Source organism: Leiobunum rupestre, chromosome 1 (assembly GCF_980474605.1).
Source record: "Leiobunum rupestre chromosome 1, qqLeiRupe1.1.hap1, whole genome shotgun sequence".
NCBI lineage: Eukaryota > Metazoa > Arthropoda > Arachnida > Opiliones > Sclerosomatidae > Leiobunum > Leiobunum rupestre.
The window spans coordinates 44945996-44971275 of NC_143384.1; the positions used below are offsets into that span (position 1 = coordinate 44945996).

The following is a 25280-nucleotide window of genomic DNA, read 5'->3' on the forward strand; positions in this document are numbered from 1 at the left end:
TGATATCAGATTTCAAGTGATTTCAATATTTAATTGAATAAAGTTATTAGAGCTACAAAATTTTCGTGATTTCACTGCTGAGTTGTACACCTGAAGTCCCTAGGTATGAATATATCGAGAGGAATATATTTTCTGGCCACATATCGACCTAACAAATCTGTATCCCTCCGAATACCTCTAGTTCGACTGGAAACGCGACAAAATGACTGATAGACTGAATGGTGACCCGAACACCCCACAGGTACCAACAATTACGTGCTAACGGAACCATCAATCAAAGAAAGCGCAGTTGCTATACTTACGTATAAGATCAAGGTTACGTTTCTTGGGGTCGATGTAATCCGACATGTTAATGGTCCGCAAAGAGAGTGTCCGGTTCATTTCGTCGACAGCTAGTGAATTTGCGTCAAGTGAGGTGTTCTCAGCAATCGCGTTAAGTATCAAATCTTGGAGCAACAAACGCAAGCCTTTAAACACACTAACGCAGTGTGGTGTACAAATTTCATTGGACGTACCTTCACGCTGAACTTTTTACGGAAAAGGGGAAGACAATTTCCGAATTTTCCCCTTCCGACGGCAGCAGGCGCTAAAGCGTCTAACCAATGAAAAATGTACGCAAGAAAATGAACGACTTTTGATTGGTTGCGTTCTACTTGTGTGGGGTGCAGTTGGTTCAAAATAGAACAGATACACTGAAACAGGCTGAAGATAGGCAGATAATAGTTAATTAATAGAGATATGATGATCACCGTTAAGTGAAGGTAATACCTCCTAATTAATTGCCTACATAAATAGGCCCATAACACTAGATTTATAACAGGCAGCCCACCGTTTTTAAAATTACGGAACTTGAACCTATTAGATAATTACATATAATTGTATTGCGGTGCTCTAAGCTATTAGAAATTTTGGAATTCCAATTTTCAAATGTAGCGCCTATTTGGTATTAATCCCTTTGCCGTTGAGAAAACCGCTGCATCGTAACCTTGACTTTTTCTTATTTCTCACCCTGTTTGGAAAGATATTTCTTACCCTCGTAGTACTTTACGAACCTTGACCAGGGCTGAATTAAGGACTAGGCCTACTAGGCACAGGCCTATGGGTACTGAAAAATCAGTGGACTTCTTCTGTTTCACTGTTTTTGCAGTTAAAATTTCCCTCACTGATGAAATCAGCGGACCATTACTGTTTCACTGTTTTTGCAGTTAAAATTTCCCTCACTGATGAAATCAGTGGACCATTACTGTTTCACTGTTTTTGCAGTTAAAATTTCCCTCACTGATGAAATCAGCGGACCATTACTGTTTCACTGTTTTTGCAGTTAAAATTTCCCTCACTGATGAAATCAGCGGACCATTACTGTTTCACTGTTTTTGCAGTTAAAATTTCCCTCACTGATGAAATCAGCGGACCATTACTGTTTGACTGTTTTTGCAGTTAAAATTTCCCTCACTGATGAAATCAGTGGACCATTACTGTTTCACTGTTTTTGCAGTTAAAATTTCCCTCACTGATGAAATCAATGAATTTTTCACTGATTTGGTTTAAGAGAAAAACAAATCAGGCTTGTTGCCTTATTATTTGAACAATCATTATACTCGTGACATAAGCTCAGCTTCGAGATATGCGTCCAACTTCAGTAAATGCGGCACTGACATTGACATTCGGCATTCATTATTTGTCTTTCGTCGTTTGCTGTTATAGCGTTGGAGGAACGTGGGATTTTCAGATATTGATTTTTCAACCCGAAAAAGGAAAATTGAAGAAGAAAATTGTATCGAATAGTTTTATTGGGTTTTGGTAAGAGACAATTTTAAACTTGCAGACCGAATTTTCGAATTTGGCCCTTACGCCGAAAAGGTTGTCCACCCCTATCCTGTAATAATCAGACTCTTCAATTTAAAACGGATAAAAGTACTTCTACATTACGCTATTTGGTCGGCCAACTCAAAAGGGAATTTTAGAGATTTTTTTAATCCATTGCAACTTCTTCAGAATATTTTATCTCTATCTAGAAATCGGAAAATGGAAGAGGTCTTCCAGTGACAACAACGGGGTAGCTATTTTCAACCCTTTACGCCAAAATAAGAATTTTTAGGTAATTTTCAGCTTCTTCGTCTAACATAAAGGAAAGAGGTGGTGGTGATGATGATAATGCAGGTGAATAATACAGTGGAAGCTATAGGTTCGTATAGTCTATAGCGGCACTCGATATAAATTTAATTCCGGCGTCATTCGATTGGTATTAGTTCTCTCTATCTACCTTTGCCGCTGATGAGCCGCGGTTTTTAATCCAAGGGGCAAAATCAAAAGTGCTAGGAGGAAAAGACTTCTAAAGTGGCTGTGCCACCTAACACTTGATTTTCATACATTCTATGAAGGCCAATACATTTATAATTAAATTTATATTTTGTAAAAAATTTAATGTATAGTTATTTATATTTTGTTAAAAATTAAATGTATAATAATATATATTTTGTTAAAAATTAAATGTATAAATATTTATATTTTGTTAAAAATTAAATGTATAAATATTTATATTTTGTTAAAAATTAAATGTATAATTATTTATATTTTTTAAATAATGAAATATATAATTATTTATTATTTGATGAATAGCATAAATATTTATATTTATGTATACAATTTTAAATTTATAATTAATTTAGGTTTACAATTTTAAATTTATAATTAATTTAGGTTTACAATTTTAAATTTATAATTAATTTATATTTACAATTTTAAATTTATAATTAATTTAGGTTTACAATTTTAAATTTATAATTAATTTAGGTTTACAATTTTAAATTTATAATTAATTATACATTTTATGCATAAAATTTTAAATGTATAATTAATTATACATTTTATGCATAAAATTTTAAATGTACAATTAATTTTATATTTTATGTATATAATAGTAATTTAAATTTATGAAATATTTATACTTGAACCTAGGTTATTCAATATGAAAATGACCCTAGTTTTTCAGGGACCAATCTGAAATTATTAAGAGAGTGGCATTTACCGTTCAACATTTTTAAGACCTAATTACGTTTTTATTATAAATAAAAAATTAGTGAAGTCAATCATAATGCAATTTTAAACAAATCGGGATTAATTTTGAAAATTTACCCATGCCAAGGCCAAAAATACCTAAATAAATAAAGTTGTTGGTGGATGAACAATTTTCTTAACTTTTCCGTTGCGGCGCTGTTGATTAAACTTTAGATTTTAGAGTTTCTATTCTTTCAGAAGCATTGCTTTTCTCCTACTCTATACTTGAAGACAAATTATACAAAGAAGATTCGGTAAAAAAAATTATGGAAAACGTATAACGCACTAGTCCCGTCTTAAGACCTTTTGAGGCCCTGGACTAAATTATTTCTTAAGACCTTTGCCTTGGAGGAGAGAAAGGGTTCCTGGAGGGGAAAATATATACCAAGAGCATAGGCGATAGGTACCCGAGCGCAGGCAGGGGGAAAGCAGGGGGCGGTAATTTTTGGTCGGACTTTAGTAGCATCTAGCGGTGGATAAATTTATTAAAATATTCGAATTAGTCGTCTGCACATTTTGAAGACTTTTTAAGATCACACAAGGCTTAGGAATGCCCAACGATCTTTTATGCGTTAGTTTAAATATTAAAACTTTTACAATTAATCCATTATTACGGGAAAGTACTGTTGTTATATAGATTGTAGAAGTTATTCAAGATTTCACAAGAATATTACTATTTATCCAGTACCTAAGCCCGGAAAGAGAAATGCTAAGTTAGAACTCACCCAAAAATGGATTTCTAGTATTAACCGCAACTCCATTACTGCATCAACTTTAAAAAAACATCATTATGTTTGCAATTTGCAAAAAAATAATAATAATATAGATCCAAATTCCTCTCAATGGTGGCAGCATTTAACGAGAGTCCGAACAAAAATAAAAAACGTCCGGAGCTATGGTTTTCATATTTTCCCCTCCAGGAAAAGGGGTTCCTGGCAGGAACCCCTTCTCTCCTCCAAGCCTTTGCGGTCCCTAACGCTCAGCCTTTGTACGTCCGTTGTCTAAATTCAACTACACAAGGTTTTATAAATTGTTTGTACCGTATGATACGCGATGTGGCTATTAGTCAAATTACTTTAGACGTAACTAAAAGATACATAATATTAAATGAGAATAAATAATATTTAACCAACTAAACCCTTATCCCTAGAGTAGAAGCTGTATGGCTGTCCTTTCCGGGCCCCCAAAACTGCCGGTAGCCCATTTAGCCCATGCCTTAAGGCCTTAAGACGGCTCTGTAACGCACCATACCAAATAGCCGAATGTGAAATGAGGATTTGAACTACGCTCAGAATACTTGGCCACTTTTACACCCTTAAGCCGTAGTCACCACAGCCGTTCAAAACTGACCTGTGATCTCGTTCACGAGATCCCGAATTAACGGTCACGATCAGTTAAATGTAGAATTCGTAGTCATTAAAGGAAATCCTAGACAGATAAGGTGATCCGACACACAGATAAAAACTGATCCGAACTCGATAAATATTCCCCCTCTGATTCGCTAACCATAATCGTCTGCTATAAAAGCTAATTTTACGAACAGTGGTTCTAGAGTGAAACTTTTGTCAAGTTGCCACCTGCGGTTTTTATTTAGATAGTTACCGTGATATTCATCATGTCAGACACCAGTGATAAGACATATGATGATACAAACAACAAGAGATCATATTCAAATGAATTTGAAAAACAATTGCTAGTCACTCTAGTAAAAGATAACAAAGGTACGGAAACTCACTACCTATGCCTTGGCTGTAATAGCAAAGTTATAAAATTCTAAAGGAAAGATCTGGGTTGTAAATTTTTTCGCCATTTAAAAGATAATAAATAATACCTAAATAATAAATGCAATTGGAAGTGTCCTGGGTGCTATCCACGGTAGTCTGAAGCGTAGGGGCCATGTATAAAATATAAAAATTTATTTTGCTGTAATAGATATAAACAAAATTTCAATTGCATTTAGTAATTTTTTTCATGAATCTTTTAAATACCGAAAGTCGTTTTTCCAACGAGAACGTCTCCTGTAATTAAACTAATATTATCAAACTACGTTTTGGTGCCTTACCTTACATAATTCAGCTATATTCGCATTAATAACTGTTTAATATTCTTCCAGCTATTATAGAGAACAAGAAAACCAACGCGGTTAGTGTCACCCCAAAGGAGAAAGTTTAAGTTAAAATAACAGTAAATTTTCACAACACTCCAGGAATTCAGTTTGCCAGAATATAATTTAAAATAGTTATATGAATATTATTAAAAATAGTTCTATGAATATAATTTAAAATTGTTATATGAATATAATCTCAAATAGTTATATGAATATAGTTCTATTATAAATTATATTCATATAGCTATTATAAATTATATTCATATAGCTATTATAAATTATATTCATATAGCTATTATAAATTATATTCATATAGCTATTATAAATTATATTCATATAGCTATTATAAATTATATTCATATAGCTATTATAAATTATATTCATATAGCTATTATAAATTATATTCATATAGCTATAATACATTATATTCATATAGCTATTATAAATTATATTCATATAGCTATTATAAATAATATTCATATAGCTATTATAAGTTATATTCATATAGCTATTATAAAATATATTCATAACCCTTACCAAAATCGTGACTGTCACTTTTAAACTTAAAAAAGTTTGATTTAAAGCTGCCACAGTTCCAAATACAGCCTCAAATCAGATTTAATTCATACTTATTCTGAGAAAATGAGAGTCTTAATTACGGTGCAAAAATCTTGTAAAATCAAGTTTTAAATAAGTATGCAAGAATAAACACATATAAGACTTAATTTAAGCTGCCACAGTTCCAAAGACATCCTTATTGATTACTTATTTCGAGTCTAAATCAAGTCTTAAAGCCACAGTTCCAAATACATCGATCCTTATTTATTACTTATTTCATACTTGTTTTGAGTCTAAATCAAGTCTTAAATGTGTTTATTCTTGCATACGTATTTAAAACTTGATTTTACAAGATTTTTGAAACCGTAATTAAGACTTTCATTAGTCTCAGAATAAGTATGAATTAAATCTGATTTGACTCATTTGAGGCTGCATTTGGAATTGTAACAGCTTTAAATAAAACCTTTATAAGTTTAACAGAGGCAGTCACGATTTTAGTAAGGGAACTCTAGCTATAATTGGAAATCTGCCGATATCAGTAAAACTAATATACATCCAGGGTGCCCTGTATGTGAGCAGTCCACTGCAATCTATAGCGAAATTCTACACCAATTATTGCATGGCGATCGCTATATAGCAGGTAGTTTTTACGCTCAGGCTTCCTTTAAAAAAATTATATTCTAAATATCTAATTTTATAATGGTGTATTGTTTGGACTAATGTACATATATTTATATCAATTGCGCGGCACGTGAGGGAAACTCATTTTAGATAACACTACCAAAATAGCTAGATAATAGAATCTAGTCGAAAGTTTAACATGGAATTTACGATTACTTTTAGTTTAACTTCAAATTGTTACCTCTAAGCAACTCTCAATTACGTATCAAGTCCTCAGAAATTAATCCCCCCATATGAGACTTAAGTAAAGTCTTAAATGACTCTTATTTTTATCTAAAATTCTAAACGATAGTAAACGCTCAATTAAGTCTCTTTCAAGTCCCCAAATATGAGTCTTCAAATATGAGACTAAAGTGAAGTCTTAAATGACTCTTATTTTAATATAATATTGTTACTCATAATCAACTCTCAAATAAGCCTCTTTCAAGTCCCCAAAAATTAGTCTCCCCATATGATATTAAAGTGAAGTCTTAAATAACTCTTATTTTTATCTAAAATCCTAACCCATAGTAAACTCTCAATTAAGTCTCTTTCAAGTCCCCAAATATGAGTCTTCAAATATGAGACTAAAGTGAAGTCTTAAATGACTCTTATTTTAATATAATATTGTAAATCATAATCAACTCTCAAATAAGCCTCTTTCAAGTCCCCAGAAATTAGTCTCCCCATATTAGACTAAAGTGAAGTCTCAAATGACTCTAATTTTTATCTAGTATTGTAACTCATAATCAACTCTCAATTAAGCTTCTTTCAAGTCTCCAGAAATGAGTCTTCCTAACTGAGACTAAAATGAGTTTCATTTAAATATATAATAATAAATCTCTTTTATTGAGACTAAAATAGATTTTATTTAGGACCCACAATTCTGGTCTCAGTTTTTTATGCTTACATAATACTTAAAAATCCTTGATCCTACATTGAGACTTATTGGCGACTAAAGTAAGACTCCCATTTTGGTAAGGGAAAGCTATTATAAATTATATTCATATAGCTATTATAAATTATATTATAAATCACCACATTATATTTGAAATGTTCCAGTTGCGTAGAATCGTAATGCAATAAGCACTTGAAGCGACGGAGATAATGCGTTGTTTCTGTCAGTGGCGTATTCTATCCTAGGCCTAACCATTTCTACTATTTGAACTACAGTATATTTTGTTAAACGATAACGCTGTAGAAATTCATAATCATCTAAATAATTAAGATCATTGCGTTTATTGTTAAAAATCCTTCTAGGCCGCCTAATCACTTCGATTTCTTCTAAATTGTCAAAAAGATCGAGCTCTTTTAACCCCCAATTCAGTAGACCGTCCGCCATTTTATTTCATTTTTTCTAGTGTCAAGAAAGTGATTTTGATCGTAATCCGCCAAATTCGGAGGTTTAACTAGTGGGTCAATATTTCAACATTGATCTGTGATCCGAGACACCTTTTACGCTGATGACTACGAAATTAGCAGTAGCCCTCAAATTTGACCGTGATCTGAGAATTTTGACATGATCCGCAATGTGATTCGAGTTGGTGACTATGGCTGTAACAAAATAGGAGCTCCAACAGTAAAAAATGGTAATGATTCAAAGAAATATATATATTTTATTTTAAATTAAATTAAATAAATTAAACCGCGTAACTACGTGACTTACACAATTTTACAATGTCAATTTTCAACACCGTCCGATTTCTCGTCGAAGCATTTGAACTCGAGGCACTGTCTTTTGGCCTTGTGGCCGATCTCGCGCAAGGGCACCTCCTCCAAATGTTTCTTCACCCAGAGCGACGAGCGCGACCCGCCGTTCTGTTCGACCTCGTGGACCGGCGGATGCACCGTCAGGAATGGTTCGCTTTCCCAGTGTTCGATCACCGTTTTGCGTCGATCGCAATCCTGCAACAAATTGCGCAGCCGGTCGTAGCCTTTCAATTGCATCAGGCCACCGTCGCTCGTCACGTCGGAGAGTTCGGTGACGGTCGTGTCGTAGTCGTCGCAGGCGGTCAAGGGCGAGCGCGCCAAGAGGGGCAAGGTGTCGGACACGCTGCGGGCGCCGAACAGAAACATGGGCAGCAAAGTTCGACTGACGCGGTGCTCAGCGAAGGGCAACACTTCGACGGCGTCTTCGGATTTGGACAAAGATAGACCCCGGTCGACGGGGTTGGAAAGGGACTGACTAGAACCGGCTTCTCTGGGACATTCGCATTCGGTGTCCAAACAAGGACAGGAACTTCGCTTACCGCGTAAGAAGGAACTGGGTTCGCGAGACGGCGCCATCTCCCGAAAGGGCACTTCGTTGCTGCTGGCGCGACGCATTTGAGGCGCCAAGGACGTCGATTCCGCGAATCGAATCCGTTTCGAGTCCAGGGACACGGGCGAGGTAGAGATGCTAGGCGTGGAGTGACCAGAGCTTTTAGGGCTGCACGCAGACAGTACCCGAGATGGCGTAGACGCTGAGTTCTTCCTCATCGAACCGCGGAGGGGCTTCACTGGGGAACGTAAGTCTTCCGGATTCCGGCTGTTGTCGAAGGCAAAGCTTAAGGGTGAGCCAGGTTTCAGAGGCGTCGTTTCTTGCACGCTCGCGCAAGCCAGACGACGTTCTTCGCTCTCTCCAAGCAGCCAATACGTCCTCATGTCACCTTTCCCCTTCATCGAAATACACAGAGTTACTGTCTTAAAAAACTAAAACATAATGTGTCGGTTCCATCTAGGAGCAATAAACACAAGGAGAAAGCAACGAAACTTTATATTTGGGTTTTTCAACGTAAGCGCTTCGTTTAATAGCAAAAGTAGGGCGGTAACGAATACTTTGCAACTTTCTCTTTAAATATTTTTTGCTTTAGGGGTTGATCAGATCTAAGCTCCGTAAAAGCGTATTATATTATTATAATGACTAACTGACACTGGGTCCCGTTAGCAGTTTTCCGGGCTCTAGGCAGTATTCCAACCAGGTCACAATGAAGCATTTTATGTTTTCTCTTAAAAAATGGTACCCTTCACAATTCGGGACCTCCAAAAGTATGTGCCTTAGGCATTTGCTTATATTTCCTAGTCAGTAACGCTGCCCTGAAGTGACACACATATGTGGTATAAAATATGCTAAATCCTGCGTTAGCTATAACCAATCAAAAAGATTTTGCGACCAAAGACTGTAGCCCTCTCATTTGACTGAAATTAGGTGGCATTTGGATGAAATACGTTTAACGTTCGACTATCTAATGAACCACCTTGCCCTGTACTTCACCGTCATTTCATTCTGTCTGCAAATCAGGCGTCAAAAGCTTAAGTAATTACCTTGATGGATATAACGCCTCGGTCTTCGAGAACGTATCCTCCCAGCTTATCGAGAATGAGTTTGCAAGCGGAACTGCAATGAATCCGTAAAGCTGGACAGATAATTAAAACAACAAAATATGAGCCAAAACACAATAGAAAAGCAAGGTCGGCAAAAAACCGGCTTTTTTAAAAAATTCAAAATCCTGTATCGTTAATACCGGATGCAACCGATGGTTTAAATCGGTTAAAGCCATTAATAAAAAATGCTCAAATTGCTTATATCTAGTCCTCATTACTTCGAAAATGCTCAATTGCCAGATTTCAAGATTACGTTTTTGCGAGTAACAGTACCTTTACATTGTGAGGTATAGAAGACTTATTTAAATGCTTTTTACCCTAACATGGCGGCGTATTTTCACGCGCAAAATGAATTTTAAGATACCCCTATTGCTTATATCTAGCTCTCATTACTTACGACAAAAAAGTGAAGGTTAAGTTTTAGTTTTTGCAATATTTCTAATACATTTCTCAATATTTTTTTAAAAAATAAAAGTGGTTTTAACCATGGCTTTTATTCGGTGGTTAAATCTGGTTAAATCCAGGGTGGCTCAAGTAAGTCTGGCGGGTTCTTGCCAACCCTGTAGAAAAGTATTCTTTGAGAACAACTCGAAGGAAGTTATAACCCGACATATTCGAGCCAAGTTTCAATCTTATCCAAAAAGCGGCTATAATTTCCCAAAGGAGACAGCTCAAGCGATTAAGACTAGAGGTCATTTCAGCGAAAATATTTTACTGATAGAGTCAGCTAAAGTATTTACGCTATCCATTTTTAATATCAGTTAAAAAATATTTTTGCGAGTGAACAAATATTTACCACATACTATTGAAGTTCATTGCTTGTATACTTTGATAAAAGGCACTAGGTTGAATTTCATCAAACGTTATTTCAATTAAATCTTGAACATATTAATTGACTTAAGCACAAGAAACTCAAGAGATAAATTTTAGAATTAAATTGCTTTTACGAAAGATATATAACAAAAGACGTAAACGAACCAACGGTATTGAAACTGTCCAGAAAACAATGGGGGCATTTTAAATTTAGTAATTAGTTAAAGAATAGACAAATATCAGCTAGGCTAATACCCAAGGCACCACCCTAGGCCTAAGTCATCGAGCGACTTTTAAAGCCTTTTAATTCAGGTAGCCGGGTTACAATGCGTATGAGGGTGGTGGCAAGCCCTGCAAGCCAACAGCTCCCTACACTAACTATTACCGTTAACCTCGACAAGTTTTTATGGAAGGGGAAACCGAAGATCTCGGGGGGAACCCCTTAAACCAGTGGGGAGAGAACATGCAAACTCAACGCAGAAGGATTTGTTCCGAGTTTTCATCCAGTGCCACAAGCTGGGATCGAACCCGGCTCCTCTTGCTGCGAGGCGAAAGTGCTAACCACTCCGCCACCCCACCTTAAAATAAAAATGGACCCAGGGCAAATACCCTGTACTTTTCCCTGTACACGTTCCGTGTTCTCTTCCCTAGTTTCCCTAGTGAACTTAAAATGACGTACTTCTACACTCGCTACCATTGGGTGCAACTGCAACGTTGAGGTAACGTGTACATGGTATAATAGCGATAATGATCACATTAATCCAAACCAGCTTATTCCCAAGTCCACTAGCGACTTTTAAAAGAAGGCTATAAGTTGCATGAGGACTTGGCCCTCTGATATACAGGTAGAATGAACAATGAATAATTCGATTTGAAAGCCATTTACTGCGTATGATGTGTGTGACGCGTGCCAACCGTTCCCTTCGCTTACCATTACCGTTAACCTCAACACGTTTTTATGGCCAGGGAAAATCGAACATCTCTAAACCAGTGAGGAGATAACTCCCAAACTCAACACAGAAGGAATTATTATAATTTATCTTCGAATAAATTAAAACTGCCAATTGTAAAAGGAGAACTTAAGCAGTTTCGCAAATAAAAACTGCCTTAAGCCTAGGAGTAACAAAAACAGCACCCCACACAAGGAGAACGCAACCCGTCAAAAGTCGTACATTTTTCATTGGCCAGAGCCGCCAGACGCTTTAGCGCCTGCTGGGGAAAATTCGGAAATGGTCTTCCCCCCGCCCGTAAAACGTTCAGCGTAAAGGTTAGTTCAATGAAATTTGTACACAACACTGCGTTAGCGTGTTTAAAGGCTAGCTGCGTTCTCCTTGTGTTTGTTGCTCCTAGCTTAAACGAAGGACATAACGCGTTATCATAACTTTGATTCATTTACTTTTTATAATAAATAACAAGATATTCTTTCATTCAAGACAAAAACTCTAGCATCATTTGTTTTCTTTTGTAAAAGACGGGCGTATTGTAAACAAAACACTATGCTAGATCTAACTCCGGTGAATAACGGAAACATCTGGCGCCTACAAAACGACAAGAAATGAAATTCCCTACAAAAGCGACACGATATCAATGACTAGAGGCTGAAAGTAGGGTTGCTTCAAACATTCAATTGATTTTGCATCCATTTCCCCGAGTGAGGCTATTTACAACGTCAAAACTCAATATACATGTATGCAAATCAAACTAGATTCCTAGATTCCTTGAAAAAATCGTGTCATTTTGAGAAGGTGGAGTGTTTTTCCGAGGTGACAAAAACGCAGTTTCCCTTTTGCCTTTGAAAATGCTATTTTCTGGGCCCGTATATAAAGATTATTTCCCTTTCTATTTTGGCCCTTTTTTGGGGGGTGTCGTATTCTCCTACTTCTTATGTGGAATCGAGTCAGCCGATCCTTATCCAGCCCAACGCGACACGATTGCTGGCTCTCGAGAGAAATATTTTACAACGACATCTGGTGTCAAAATATTGAAACCTGGCCCGTTCTCGCGCGTCTCGGGATGGATTTTTCCGCTTCCTTTCGAGATGTGTCTGAGATGGCGAAAGAAAGGTTTTAAGACCGACGCAATCCAGTCGATTCCATCCTCGACGCCGTGTTGACGGTGTCCCCGAACAGGCAGTAGCGAGGCATCTTCAAGCCCACCACACCGGCGCACACTGGACCTGCCAAATACACCAAATATATATATTCGAGGTTAAATTGTACAATGTGATAATTTAATATGCCTTAACCACGTGTTAAATATAAACCTAAATTTCGGGACATTTTAAGCAGAAATTTAACTTAATTTTTAGTACCAGTCAAATCTTGTGAAAAATTGGCCGGGTTGGCTGGTATAAACTACACTGGATTAAACCATGGTTTAAATCATGGTTTAAACCGTATGATTTTTTTAATAATTTGGTTTTTTAGTTAACTAAAAATTATTCCAAAATGTTTGTACATTTTCTTACCGAAATGATTACATTTCTAAAACATTTACAAGGTGACCACATTTCCTATATTTTCAAGACCTTCCTATAAATTCCTTAGGTTTTCTCGTGTAGTATATAACCCAAAAACATTTCGCGTCGTCGTGTACCCTTCTTCATCCTATCTTTAACTCTATTGTATCTACTGTTTCTAGATAAGAATCCTTTTTTTTTGCTTATGGTTTTTTCTATATTTTCCTTTAATTCGCTTGAAAATTTCCTCTTTTTTATAAAATTTTCAAGGCATTTTCCTGGTCACCCTTCATTTATACAAAATTAAATTGTGCATGGTTTATTCTAGGCATATTTTTTACTACTCATAATAATTAGTTGATTGGTAATATCAGAAGTAAATCATTTACTTCTGGTAATATGCATGCACAGGTAAACCAAAGCGAAAAATATATTAAAAGTAAAATAACGAAGTGTTTAGAAAAACATGCTTAAAAATAAAAAAAACCCTTGTTTAAACCAAAAAAAAAGGGTTTTTGGGTTTTATTAAAAACCGGTTTTTTTCCAACCCTGAAAATAGGTTTCTCAAATAATAGACTGATATTTGTTCGCTTTCCGTTTCTTTATTTTATAGGGTATCTATTTAAATTTCTAATATAAATCAATTTTGATGTAAGAGGAAAATTAAGCTGTGTCTATTTCAATAATTATTTCCGAATGAGACGAAGCTCGGGAGAATACGGCGCTAAGATTTATAAAGGCATGCTTCAAACCATGGACTGTGTTAATTAGTCCATGTTCAAACTGTACCTTGAGAGAAACATATTTACACTCTGAAGTGAAATGGGGTGATGGTTAACACGAAACACATTTCGAAAGAATGTAAAGGATTGTCCAATATTTAAAAAAAATATAATACAGGGTTACCACTGAAAAACCCAAAACAATTTATAGGAATATCGGAAATTCAACAGAAAATAGGAGTATTATCTTTGATAATACAGGGACGTGTAGAAAAATTTGCAGAAATAAAATTTAAATTTCTTTTCATATAAAACGAACTGTTTTTAAGCAGACGACGATATTCTTAATTCCTTTCAGTGCAGTTCTATGGAGAAGCAGTTTACATTTTATCAAAGGGATTTAGTACATTGAGCGCCATCTGTGTTACGAAAAACGAACTAGGAACGCGGGAAATTCGAAATAAATTATAGGAAAAGGAAAGCATTGAAATATAGGGAAAGTTTTAAAATAAAGGAAGAATGGTCACCCTGATAATACCATTTAAAAATTTTGTAAAATATAAATTTTCTTTAAGACTAAAATTTATTATCGAATATCTCGATTATTAATTAATTTCAAAGCATGACTAATGGATCATTTCATATAAAAAAATCAGAAATCCACACAAGCGATAAAGTATAATGTTCGGAATGTGATTTACCCGAGTGTATTCCTATCCTCAGCATGAGTTTGTCTCCCGGTCGGTGTCGAATTTGGAATTTTTTGACGGCTTCTAAGAGACTCAGGGCCAAGGAAGCCACTTGTCCGGCGTGGTTGTCCCCGTTCCGCACCGGAAGCCCGGACACCACCATGTACGCGTCGCCGATGGTCTCCACTTTGTAGACGTCGTGGTTCCCGATGATCGAGTCGAAACACGTGTACAGATCGTTCAGGAAATCTACTACCTGCAGCCGGAAGTAAGGATAGGAGACGATAAAGAAATATTAGCTTAATCAATGTATTTCTTAAGCTAACGAATTGGTTCGATTGAAATTCCCATAAGAGTTCTGGGTGTTCATTTAGCGTCAAGAAGCATCTTTCAATTGGAAAATGTTGCGTTCTCAACCGCCAAATGGATGCTCACGTATTAATATCATAACGAAAATAATGTCTATAAGTATGGGCACTTTTAATCTTCTCGTGCATTGGTTTTTAAACACAACCAGAAAGTATTCTTAATGCTATTCGCTTAAAACGTATACCATAGTAGCGGAAGTAAATGAACCGAAGTTATCGAAATAAAGCGCTCAGAATCGGAGGGCGTTTTCCTTATGAAAACGATGATAAAATCGAGTCACATAAAATTTCATTCCCATCCCCGTCTTTTGACGCGATAAATTGCACTTGGGAATTGTGGGTATAGCTTTTTCTATAAAAAGTGGTTTCATAAAAGCAAAAAGTTTTTTTTCGGCCTGGGAGCGCGCAAAATTTCCAATTCGAGGTCCAAATGTAACTTAGTAAGGAAAACGCCTCCAACATGGGGAGTATAGCAGTCTGATAACTTCGGTTCATTTACTTTTGATAGTAGGCTATTGCTAAATTTTCAATAAACGTTCGTGGAAAAAGGCAGATACTGGTCAAAATATCTACAGCAATGAACCCGTCAGAATGTCAATGAATCGTTTTGGACACTTTTAAATTATTTAAATTGAACCTATAAAATTATGCCATGATTGATATCTCGGAATAAATGTATGAACGTTGACGACACCAAATATTCTTTCGCGAGAGTTAAGCTTCTTTTGGCGGATAGAAAACTTGGCCTCTGCGTTACTCTTTCTAGAAGACATGGCTTATCCAGAAATACTTTTGACAGACTTTTCTGGAAGCATTTTGATCCTGATCACAATGGGAAGGTGGTCTCTGACGGGCATTGCTGTATCGATCGAAACACCTGCGCCTCATCCTCTTTCCTTCATGAACCATGCCTGCTTACTTATTATCCGAACCCACCAAACTGTCAAAGCTGCTTGTACGTTCAGGGGTGTAGCTTCGTTCTGACAAGTGGTGCTATGATAGACATTGTAAAAATCTCTCGTACCTCCGGAGACTGTCGCCTACTACACAGTGGCTTTGTTTAGAGTAGTGTTCTTAATTTTCCGGAAAAATAAAATGCGAAAAAATCTCCAGAAAATTTTCCGGAAAAACATTTAAACATAAATAAATTTTTAAGGGTTTTAATGTTTTTAACTTTTTATAGATTAAAACGTCTAATAACAGAAAACATACTACAAAACATTATTAGTGCTACATTGTTAATCAGTTTAAAGCTAGCCTAGAGGTTTAGTTTTACTTTGAGATTCGAAAAAATGTGGCGAAAATTCCGCTTTATTTAAATTTGCAAAAAAATTTAGCCTAACCATGGAATGAAAGCTTTTTTTTAATTTTTTTCGGAAAAATACGGAAAATTTTCCGGAAAAAAGGCCTCGGTCATTTTTCGCAGAAAATTTTGCGGCTTACAACACTATTTTAGAGAAGTTGCTGTTGTGGACATTTTGTTTGCCAGGAGACTGAACTTTGTGTATGGAATTTCTTATCCCGAACATTTTAAAAACCTTCACGGCGATATTAAAACAGATTTTGGGATTGTATTTTAAAAAGGGGTTTTCAAGATTTTCTACCATATTAATTGATTTAAAGCAAATTTTATGTTAGGGTTTCCGAATATTTGTTGAAGATAAAAACTAAACGATGACTATTTTTTTTTTGCATTCGCGCTGGAGTATGGTTTTTAGGAAGTTTTAATACAGTGGTTCTCATTCTGATAACACGCTGCTAGTTCACAAAATCGACTTCGTTTGTTCTCCAGTGTTCGGTTTATGAAATAATATGTTGCTTTAATAAATTAAATTTGTTTGATTGATTATCTGCTTGGTTAATTCATTATACTTGGCTGGCGAAAATAATAACTTCATCAATATTCAATTTGATTTTAAACCGTCTAAGGTCTATTTTCGATTTTTAAGAAAGCTGACTCTTATTACAGAATTTAATTGGCTATGAAGATAAAACCCAGTGTAACCTAAATTCCACTTTTTTAGAATAAAGTCCATATCAATGGCAAAAAGGTGGTAAATATGGCAAAAAGTGGCAAATATGGCTAAAAGTGACAATTAGTGACTAATAATCAGTGAATGCATTAAATGATGTAAATAATATCTTTCAGATATGTAGCATCACTTGCATGTGAGAAAATGTTTCAGTTTTTCACAAAAGAACCATTAAAAACACTTCAAAGATATATAGCAGACGAATTCAAACTCAGGAAAAATCGTTGAAAAATAGCCAAAAGAAATAACTCTATAGGGCTATAATTTAGTTTCTAGCCCAAAACATGGCAACTAATCCAGTATATTAATCTAAATTAGCACAAATATATTTTTCTTTGGTACGTTTTTTTATTTTTATTAAAATTTATTATTGGTCACTATTTGGCATATTAGCCAGCAAAAGTATTATTCGCCATGTCGGTATTTACTACTTTTTGCCACCTGACTATTACCACTTCGGAAATCTGATAAAAGCTGATTGTACCTGCAACGGGGAACTCTGCGCCGACATGCTGGTGAAACCAACGATGTCGCTGAAATAAATTGTAACGGAATCGAAGGATTCGGCTTCAACTTTGTGGCCTTGTTTCAACTGGTCCGCCACGTACCTGTGACGGAGACAAGGACAAATAAAAGGAAGTTGATTAGAAAATTTTACACTTACACCAAAGCACACACACTCCGTAACTCCTCGGAGTCAAATACAGCATCGTCTTTTACTGTCAGAAAAAATCGTTGAGCAAATGAAAAATGTCTTTCCTATGCACACACTCGCGATAAAGTCATTTTCTGGCCTTTACGAAAAGTCCGTAAAACACAAGACTTTTTAGGTCTTCGGAAATATTTGAGTATGCTAGTCAAAAATATTAATTTTTGAACTCAGTAACTGTAATTAGCGTATTCAAAGAAAAATGTGGACTTGATATAATGAAATATAGAATATTTGAATTTTTAAAAATTTGGATTGTTCTAGCTTAGTTTTAATCCCACCTAGGTCCTAAACATGAAATAATACCTTCATTTTGTAAAATAGCTATGAAATGTGTTTGAAAAATTGTCAGTACTTAGTTATTTGCAATATTTTCGTGAACAAACATAATCTCATTAGACATTTTCAATTTGTACGTTGATGTTTCAATGCAATTTAATTTTGCCGTGGAAATTCTAAGATTTTTCAACGATCCTCGCACATTTCAAGACATTTTCAAATTTAAAATTGTCGGTGAACATTTTTGGGCTTTTCAAAGTTAAATTCGGACACTTCCAAATTTGAAATTTTCAGTGAACTTTTAAGATATTTTCAATTATTCGGTGGATATTTGCAATTTTACAATTTAAATTAACTTGATATACTAAGATTACCAATAAATTGAACGAATACCTCATCTATAAATATTTCTGTTATAAAATAGATTTCCCCAAAAAGGATAATTCCATAATGATGAACTCTTCCTTCATAAACAAATAACATCTGGCTAAGGAAGTGTATGATCAGTTGTTCGCTTACTTGGGCAACATTTCGTAGAGCAGAGCTTCCGTTTTCTTCTTCTCTTCGATCAGTTGGTACGTGCGCTCGTCCACCAGCGCCTCCAAATTATTCGCGTATTTCTCCATCATGGCCAACATGTTGTCGAAGATATTCGGTTTCCTGTGCCAACACAAACAAAAAAGAACAACTGTAAACGGCATACGAATGCTGAAGGGAAATCTATTTCCAGACTACTTGAAAAATATTTTTCCATTTCACGTTTACAAAAATAATATTCATTGGCAACGGATGGAAAATATAATAATTATAACCAGCTAGGCTAGTTTTCTCACAGTGCCACAAGCTGAAATCGAACCCGGCTCCTCTTACTGCGATGTGAAAGTGCTAACCACACCGCCAACCCACCTTATATTTGAACTGTAACTCCAGGGAAGCCCCCAGAGTTTTCTTAGCCCCCGAAAAAGCTGAAGATTTTGCTTATGGATTTGCTTTTCAAAATGTTACATTGATTAGTAATTTACACGTAAATAGAATAGTAATCTAATGGAGTATCTAACTAAACTATTTTCATAATCTTAATTTATGAAATTACATAAAGTATATTAATATTTTGTAGATAACTACATATAATATAACTATTGTGTCGGATTGTTTTCAATAATTCGAATGTATTTAAAAAACTTTATAGACCGAAGTGTGGTTTAAGGAATTCTTAAAAGTGCAACTTTGAATACAAAAACCCCTCGACTAAAATTTGAGAGGGTAAAATGTACCCCTGTACCGCCTATTCCTCCGCCACTGATGTTATTAGGTTAAAAGCATTTTCGAGTGCGAGCTACTCCAATACATTTAAATCACCATTTTATATATTAACTAACCTAACGCGAGACCAATTTATCGTAATAAATAAACAGTGTCGATATAACTTGGCAGTTTAATACACGTATAAAAAAACAATTATCAACACTTTAAGCGATGTCTTTTTTAAATACTATACTCAGCACAAATTCTGCATAAAAACCAACATGAAAATCCATACTTCGCGGTTTTAGACGTTTTCTACATTGGCGCCATCTGGTTAGACTAGTATTGAACAACGAATCTTTTATGGGCTTCTCTTATTCGCATAAATGTATCGGTCTATTGGTTAAACTACTCAAAATTTACATTTGTTTTTGGAAATTTACTAATTGATTTACCACAAAGTTAATGCGTAATTTACGAATGGTAAATTTTGGTAAATTACAGATTTAGACCTCGCGATAAAAACTTTGTCTAGTAGCATAGTTTATTGTTATTAGCTATAGCATTAAACGAAATATTAAAATGATTCAGAGATTGGCGTCGCTCGATTTAATAATGATAATAATAATAATAATAATAATAAGAATCAGCTAGGCTATTACCCTTGGCACCACCTTAGGCCCAAGTCATCGAGCGACTTTTATTGCCTTTAATCAGGTGGCCGGGTTACAATGCGTAGGAGGGTGGTGGATTTTAAAAAGAGGTTCTCAGTCGGAAAAAATTGCCTGTAGCGTACAAAAATGACTCCCGGGAGAAATTTTGGGGTTAAAAAGCCATAAGTTAAGCTTTTCGGTCGCTTTGACCTTTAAGGCACACGGCGGAAGAGCGAGCTCGAAAATTGGATAATGAAAGAATAGAAATCTAAGAAAAAGGCCCCAAGTTTCCAAAAATAAAAGGCTATTTTGCGACCAAAGCTTTAAAGCCTCAAAGTGTTCTGGCGATAAGATTATAGGTCCATAAGTCCAAAGTGGCCAAAACTTTCCAACCGACTAAAATCGAGTTAATTTTCTTTTAAAATGGCGTCCAGTAGAGACCTTTCCTAACCACCGAATTTCAAAACCTTTTACCTGGAATCATATCAGATTTGGCCTCCTGGCTAACAGAGAAGAAAATCAAGCAGGTCAAAATACGTTCTTTTAGAGTGAAATTCAAAGTAAGATTCAACGTGTGCTTTTATGTTAAAATGCCTAAGAACTTCATGTTTAATTCCTTGAACCCTTTTTCGGAGAACTATTATTAGAGCATTATTGTTATTATTCTATAATCTAAAAAAACAGTTTTTAAAATTAATAATAATAATCACAATAAACTAGGCTAATACAGTCTTTCTAGATACTTTTAAGGTCTTAAATCAAGTGGCCGGGTTACAACGCGTAGGAAGGTGGTGGCAAGCCCTTTGTGTCACTCAAACCAACAGCTCCCTATACCAAATATTACCGTTAATCTCAACAGGAAACCTAAGAAATAGGAGAAAAACCCCTTTAACTTGCTTGAAAGGTTGTTCGATAGAGTAACCTACTCACATAAGAGTCGAAGACCATATGGAAGCGCATGAAACATTAATCCTAACGGGCCAACTTGTTTTCGAGGCGTGAATAAATATAGTCGGAAGAGCGATGGTGTTGCTTTTACGTTTTTATCCAGATATTGTACATGACCTTTAGACCACCTTGTTTATTTCAAGCCCCAAAAATAAGACGTTGCGTACGAAAAGTGTTAACAAGTTTCGCTGATGGCCTTCCACTCTTTGTGAGTGGGTTACTCTATGGGCTGTTCGCGTACGATCAACAGGCAAAGAAATTAAGATAAGGAATGGAAACTGTAGGTTTAAAACTACATTGCAGTTTCGGCTTATTACCCACTCACATAAGAGTGGAAGGCTATCAGCGAAACTTGTGAACACTTTTCGTAGGGAAGTCCTATTTTGCGGAAACAATATTTTGCATACTTTTTCTAAACTAGTGCGAACTGGCAATTTTCAAGACCTATTTTGCGGAAAGAATATTTTGCATACTTTTGCTAAACTAGTGCGAACTGGCCATTTTCAAGACCTATTTTGCGGAAAGAATATTTTGCATACTTTTTCTAAACTAGTGCGAACTGGCCATTTTCAAGACCTATTTTGCGGAAAGAATATTTTGCATACTTTTGCTAAACTAGTGCGAACTGGCCATTTTCAAGACCTATTTTGCGGAAAGAATATTTTGCATACTTTTGCAAAACTAGTGCGAACTGGAAATTTTCAAGAATAGCGCCCCCTCCAATATATTTGTTTTGATTGTCCTATAATATAGTATTTTTCGCAAGGAATCTATTGCCGTTATAATTATTTTTTTTGGAAATGAATACTTAAGGATATATAGTCAATTTAAAATTATATACTTGATGCGTAAGGCTTGGTACTGTCCTCTAGGTAACGTTATAGATGGCCCATGACTTTTTTTAGTATGGGGTTGGGGAGGCGCCGCGCGCCCCCAGCGCTCGAGCCAATCTCGTGCGCGGCGCCAATGTATAGTCTTTGGATAATTTTTAATTAACTATATCTCCATAAGTATTCATTTCCGAAAAATGATTTTAACGGCAATAGATTCCTTGCGAAAAAATACTATATCATAGCGCAATCACAACAAATATATAGGAGGGGGTGCTATTCTTGAAAATTGAAAGTTCGCACTAGTTTTTCAAAAGTATGCAAAATATTATTTCCGCAAAATAGGACTTACCTGCCTTTTGTAGGCATCGTGCTGTTTTCGAGGCGTGAAATAAACAAGTTGGTCTAAAGGTCCTGTACAATATTTGGATAAAAAGTCAGTTTATACTCTAAAAACTGTAAAAACCACACCATCGCTCTTCGGACTATATTTATTCACGCCTCGAAAACAAGTTAGGTTAATGTTTCATGCGCTTTCATAGGGCCTTCCACTCCATGTGAGTGGGTTACTCTATGGATAATTGTTTTTACCGGTTAACACGTGAAATCTCGACAGCCTTTCGAGAAGCGTGTGAACAAAAATTCCAAGTGTTTCGCTATAACAAGTTGAATTCTTCACTCATCATCAAAAATGGTTGTTCGTGCTTCACAAATTTGTTTTGTAGAAAATAGGTGACTTCGTAGAAAACAATTTAAAATTCCAAAATAAGCCTCTTCATTCATTGGTTTAGATGAAAGTGTAGTATGTTTTAGCGTCTCCTGTTGGGCCTAAGGTGGTGCCTTGGGTATTAGCCTAGCTGATTATTATGTTTAATTATTATTACATTTCGGCAGAACCACGTTTCAAATTGGATTAATTCTCACTCTACCCAATAGTTGTACGGAAAATTCTAATAAAGTCAAAGCAACGTTGCTTCTCACAATGCAGATACGTTAGCAACAGAGTGACCGATGTGTAACGGCTCCAATGGAAAATGGACAGAGTACTTACATGCCTTTTCGCATGGGCCTTAGTCTCTCTCGGATGGCTTTGAAATCCGGTCTGGCGTCTGGTTCCTCTTGCCAACATTCCTTGAGGCATTCTTTGACGCAGTCAAACACGTTCTCCAGAGTTTCCATCGGTGGGCGGAAGGGGGCGCCGCCATCGACCCGTCGCATAACTCGTTTGATTATTTCTTTACGAAACATTTCCAAGACATGTATTAATATATTCGATCAAACTTTTAAAAGGGCGTGTCAAGAACATCCACGATCTACTTTCTTTCTTAAAGATGGAAAAAAGAGCTCTAAGCCTATAGGGGCAGCCATTGGACACTAACAATATTGTTTGAAAAATTGATTATTAAACTGTCAACGACAGAAGGTTTTTGTCCGCAAAGATTATCCTCACTACATTACGAAGCCCTAAGCTGCCCAGTGGCAATGGCTCGCCGCTAACGTTTTCCAAAACTGCTTTAAGCCTATTAGTAACTCCTAAATCGATTATGTCGCCAAGGAAAACCATTCAATTTGTAACAATAAGCTCTTCTCATACGTCAGAACCGCGGAATTTAATCGCGTTGCTTAAAGGGATTATAAATGTTCTCAAATGCGCCAGAAGTAAATGTATCGAACCAGGAATCCATACCTCTACTTGGAATGCTTATCCTGGTGTATCGCGTATGGTAAGATCACACTGACGGCTTTGGCCCCGCCTACGAGAGAAAAAATCCCCACTGCGCACGCTCCCCTCTCGCGTAGTTGTTTGTTAAGTTAACATAGTGGCGTCAAAAAAAAAAAACCATCAGCCACATCGAGACGAAAATCTGCCGCGATAAGCATTCCAAGTAGAGGATATGGATTCCTGACCGAAGTTATTAAAACGCTATATTTATCAGGCGGGAGATATTTCCTTAACTACAATCGCCACATAGCAATTTTACTTTCCAGATCGGGTCAATAAAATACGCACAGTTCCTTAAACAATTGTTCCAAGACAAACGCGGGAAACGGAACACGTGGATGTAAGTTAGCTTTTTTAAGGAAATTGTCGATAATTTTTAGTCCACTTTCAAAGCACTTTGATTCGTTTATGTCTGATGATACGCGACAGTAGTTTTTGCAAAGTGTATAATTTAGCCAAAATTGAATTTATTTCAGTTAGGTTAGTTAGGTTTGGGCGGTGCTAAAGAAACTTTGCTTGTGGAGATTTGTATCGCCCACAGAAGTTCGCATTTATCGAATTTCAAACGCTTTTAGAAACCTTTAACTTTATGGCAATTGTTTTGAGTTTGTACAACGAGTTATTTAGGATAATAATTTTATGACGAATCAGGGTCAATTTAGCGTAAATAAAATTAAACTGGTTTAATAGAAGCTTGGGATAACTAGCGCTTGTAAAGTTAGAATATACTCTTTTAGTTAAAATCACCCTTTAACTGAATTAAATACACAAACTTTTTTCAAATTGTTAAACAGGCTTTAAAAATGTCAAAATAAAAGAAAATAATTTTTAGAAAAATAAATCCTCACCAGATGGCGTCATATTGAGATCCCCGTAGGGTCCCTGTCGACCAGCCAGCTCATAGAGAACCACCCCGAAAGAATAGGAATCGCCTTTCTTTGTGCCGGAAGGCGGCGCGTCGGGATCTCGCAGCAACTCGGGAGCTCGCCACAGAAGCTCTGCAACCAATGGACAAAAACTGAACGTGAAGTCCAGAGTAGCCTAATTATCCGCAAGTAATTGGATCTTTGGCCAGTGACTTACTTTGACACTCCTTCTCGAAGTCCAAGACGTCGTCACCCGCCTCGGCGTCCTTCTTCAACTCGTGGAGGCCAAAGTCGGAGATTTTCAAGACCCAGCGACTGTCCACTAGACAGTTGGACGATTTTAGGTTGCCGTGAGAACGAATCGAACTTTCGTGAAGGAAAATCATTCCCTACAACACAAAATAAATCGTTAAAAATAACTTTATACCGTGATTTTTAATGAGTTTTTACGTGGTAGAAACACAATCATAATTGTACCCAAAATATTTAAGGTTTAAATGTAAATTAACTTATTTATTTTCGTTCATGAGCTTGAGGGAAAAATGCGTTTATTGTGAAGTAATCAGAAATAAATGGGAGGGGGAGATAAAGTGAATAAGCCAAGGGATAATATCTTGTAGAAATGAATAAAGGATGATAAAATTAGCGAATAATTTGATTAGTCCATTATGAAAAATGGGTAATAAAGCTAAACCCTAAACAAATTTGAAGAAATTTAAAAACTTACTAATAGCTCGTACCGATAGGTCTTCGAGCAAACAAAAAGATGCGAAACGCGGACCAAATAGGTCTTCCAGTGACAAACTAAATGAAATTAAATAAAATAGCCAGAAATTCCAACGGTAGACCGGTTTCGTCCTATTTGGGACTCGTCAGTACCGTGCGGGAAATCTGGCTTGCGACTATAAAACCGAATAGAGAAACTAAGCCTAAATTCTAAATATTTCAAAACGAGTTGCATAGGAACGGAAAGCCGAAAAGGGGGAGAGTGGTGGAGATTAGTATATACGCAAATGAATAAAGAACACAATTAAATTGACTAAACAAAGTTAAATATCAATTTAGGCGTAAATATTATTTTGTTAGTCGGAATATATTTTATTATATTTTCAGTGATGGCAATAGTTACCGAAACCGCGCCACCAGGTGATGACTTCGAAGTCTTTACTAAAGTTTCTAAAATCTAAGTACAGTCGAAT

The 25280-nt window shown here is 35.9% G+C and overlaps 1 protein-coding gene across 2 annotated transcripts in view; it reads right to left on the reverse strand.

The window, feature by feature from the left end:
• Window positions 1-7995: 7995 nt before the first annotated feature.
• LOC149963061 (guanylate cyclase 32E) overlaps window positions 7996-25280 on the reverse strand; it is a 118276-nt gene continuing 100991 nt past the window's right edge. The window contains exons 12-20 of one of the 2 annotated variants that reach the window (XM_090180361.1): window positions 24299-24470; window positions 24064-24213; window positions 22544-22727; window positions 18336-18476; window positions 17313-17436; window positions 14440-14683; window positions 12636-12734; window positions 9686-9777; window positions 7996-9037 (exon numbers count right to left, since the gene is read on the reverse strand). In XM_090180361.1, coding sequence (XP_090036487.1) covers window positions 8063-9037; window positions 9686-9777; window positions 12636-12734; window positions 14440-14683; window positions 17313-17436; window positions 18336-18476; window positions 22544-22727; window positions 24064-24213; window positions 24299-24470 — 2181 coding nt within the window. In that variant the 3' untranslated portion in view covers window positions 7996-8062. Of the gene's footprint in view, window positions 9038-9685; window positions 9778-12631; window positions 12735-14439; window positions 14684-17312; window positions 17437-18335; window positions 18477-22543; window positions 22728-24063; window positions 24214-24298; window positions 24471-25280 lie in introns of both variants that reach the window. The other variant, XM_090180362.1, reaches the window with a different exon arrangement.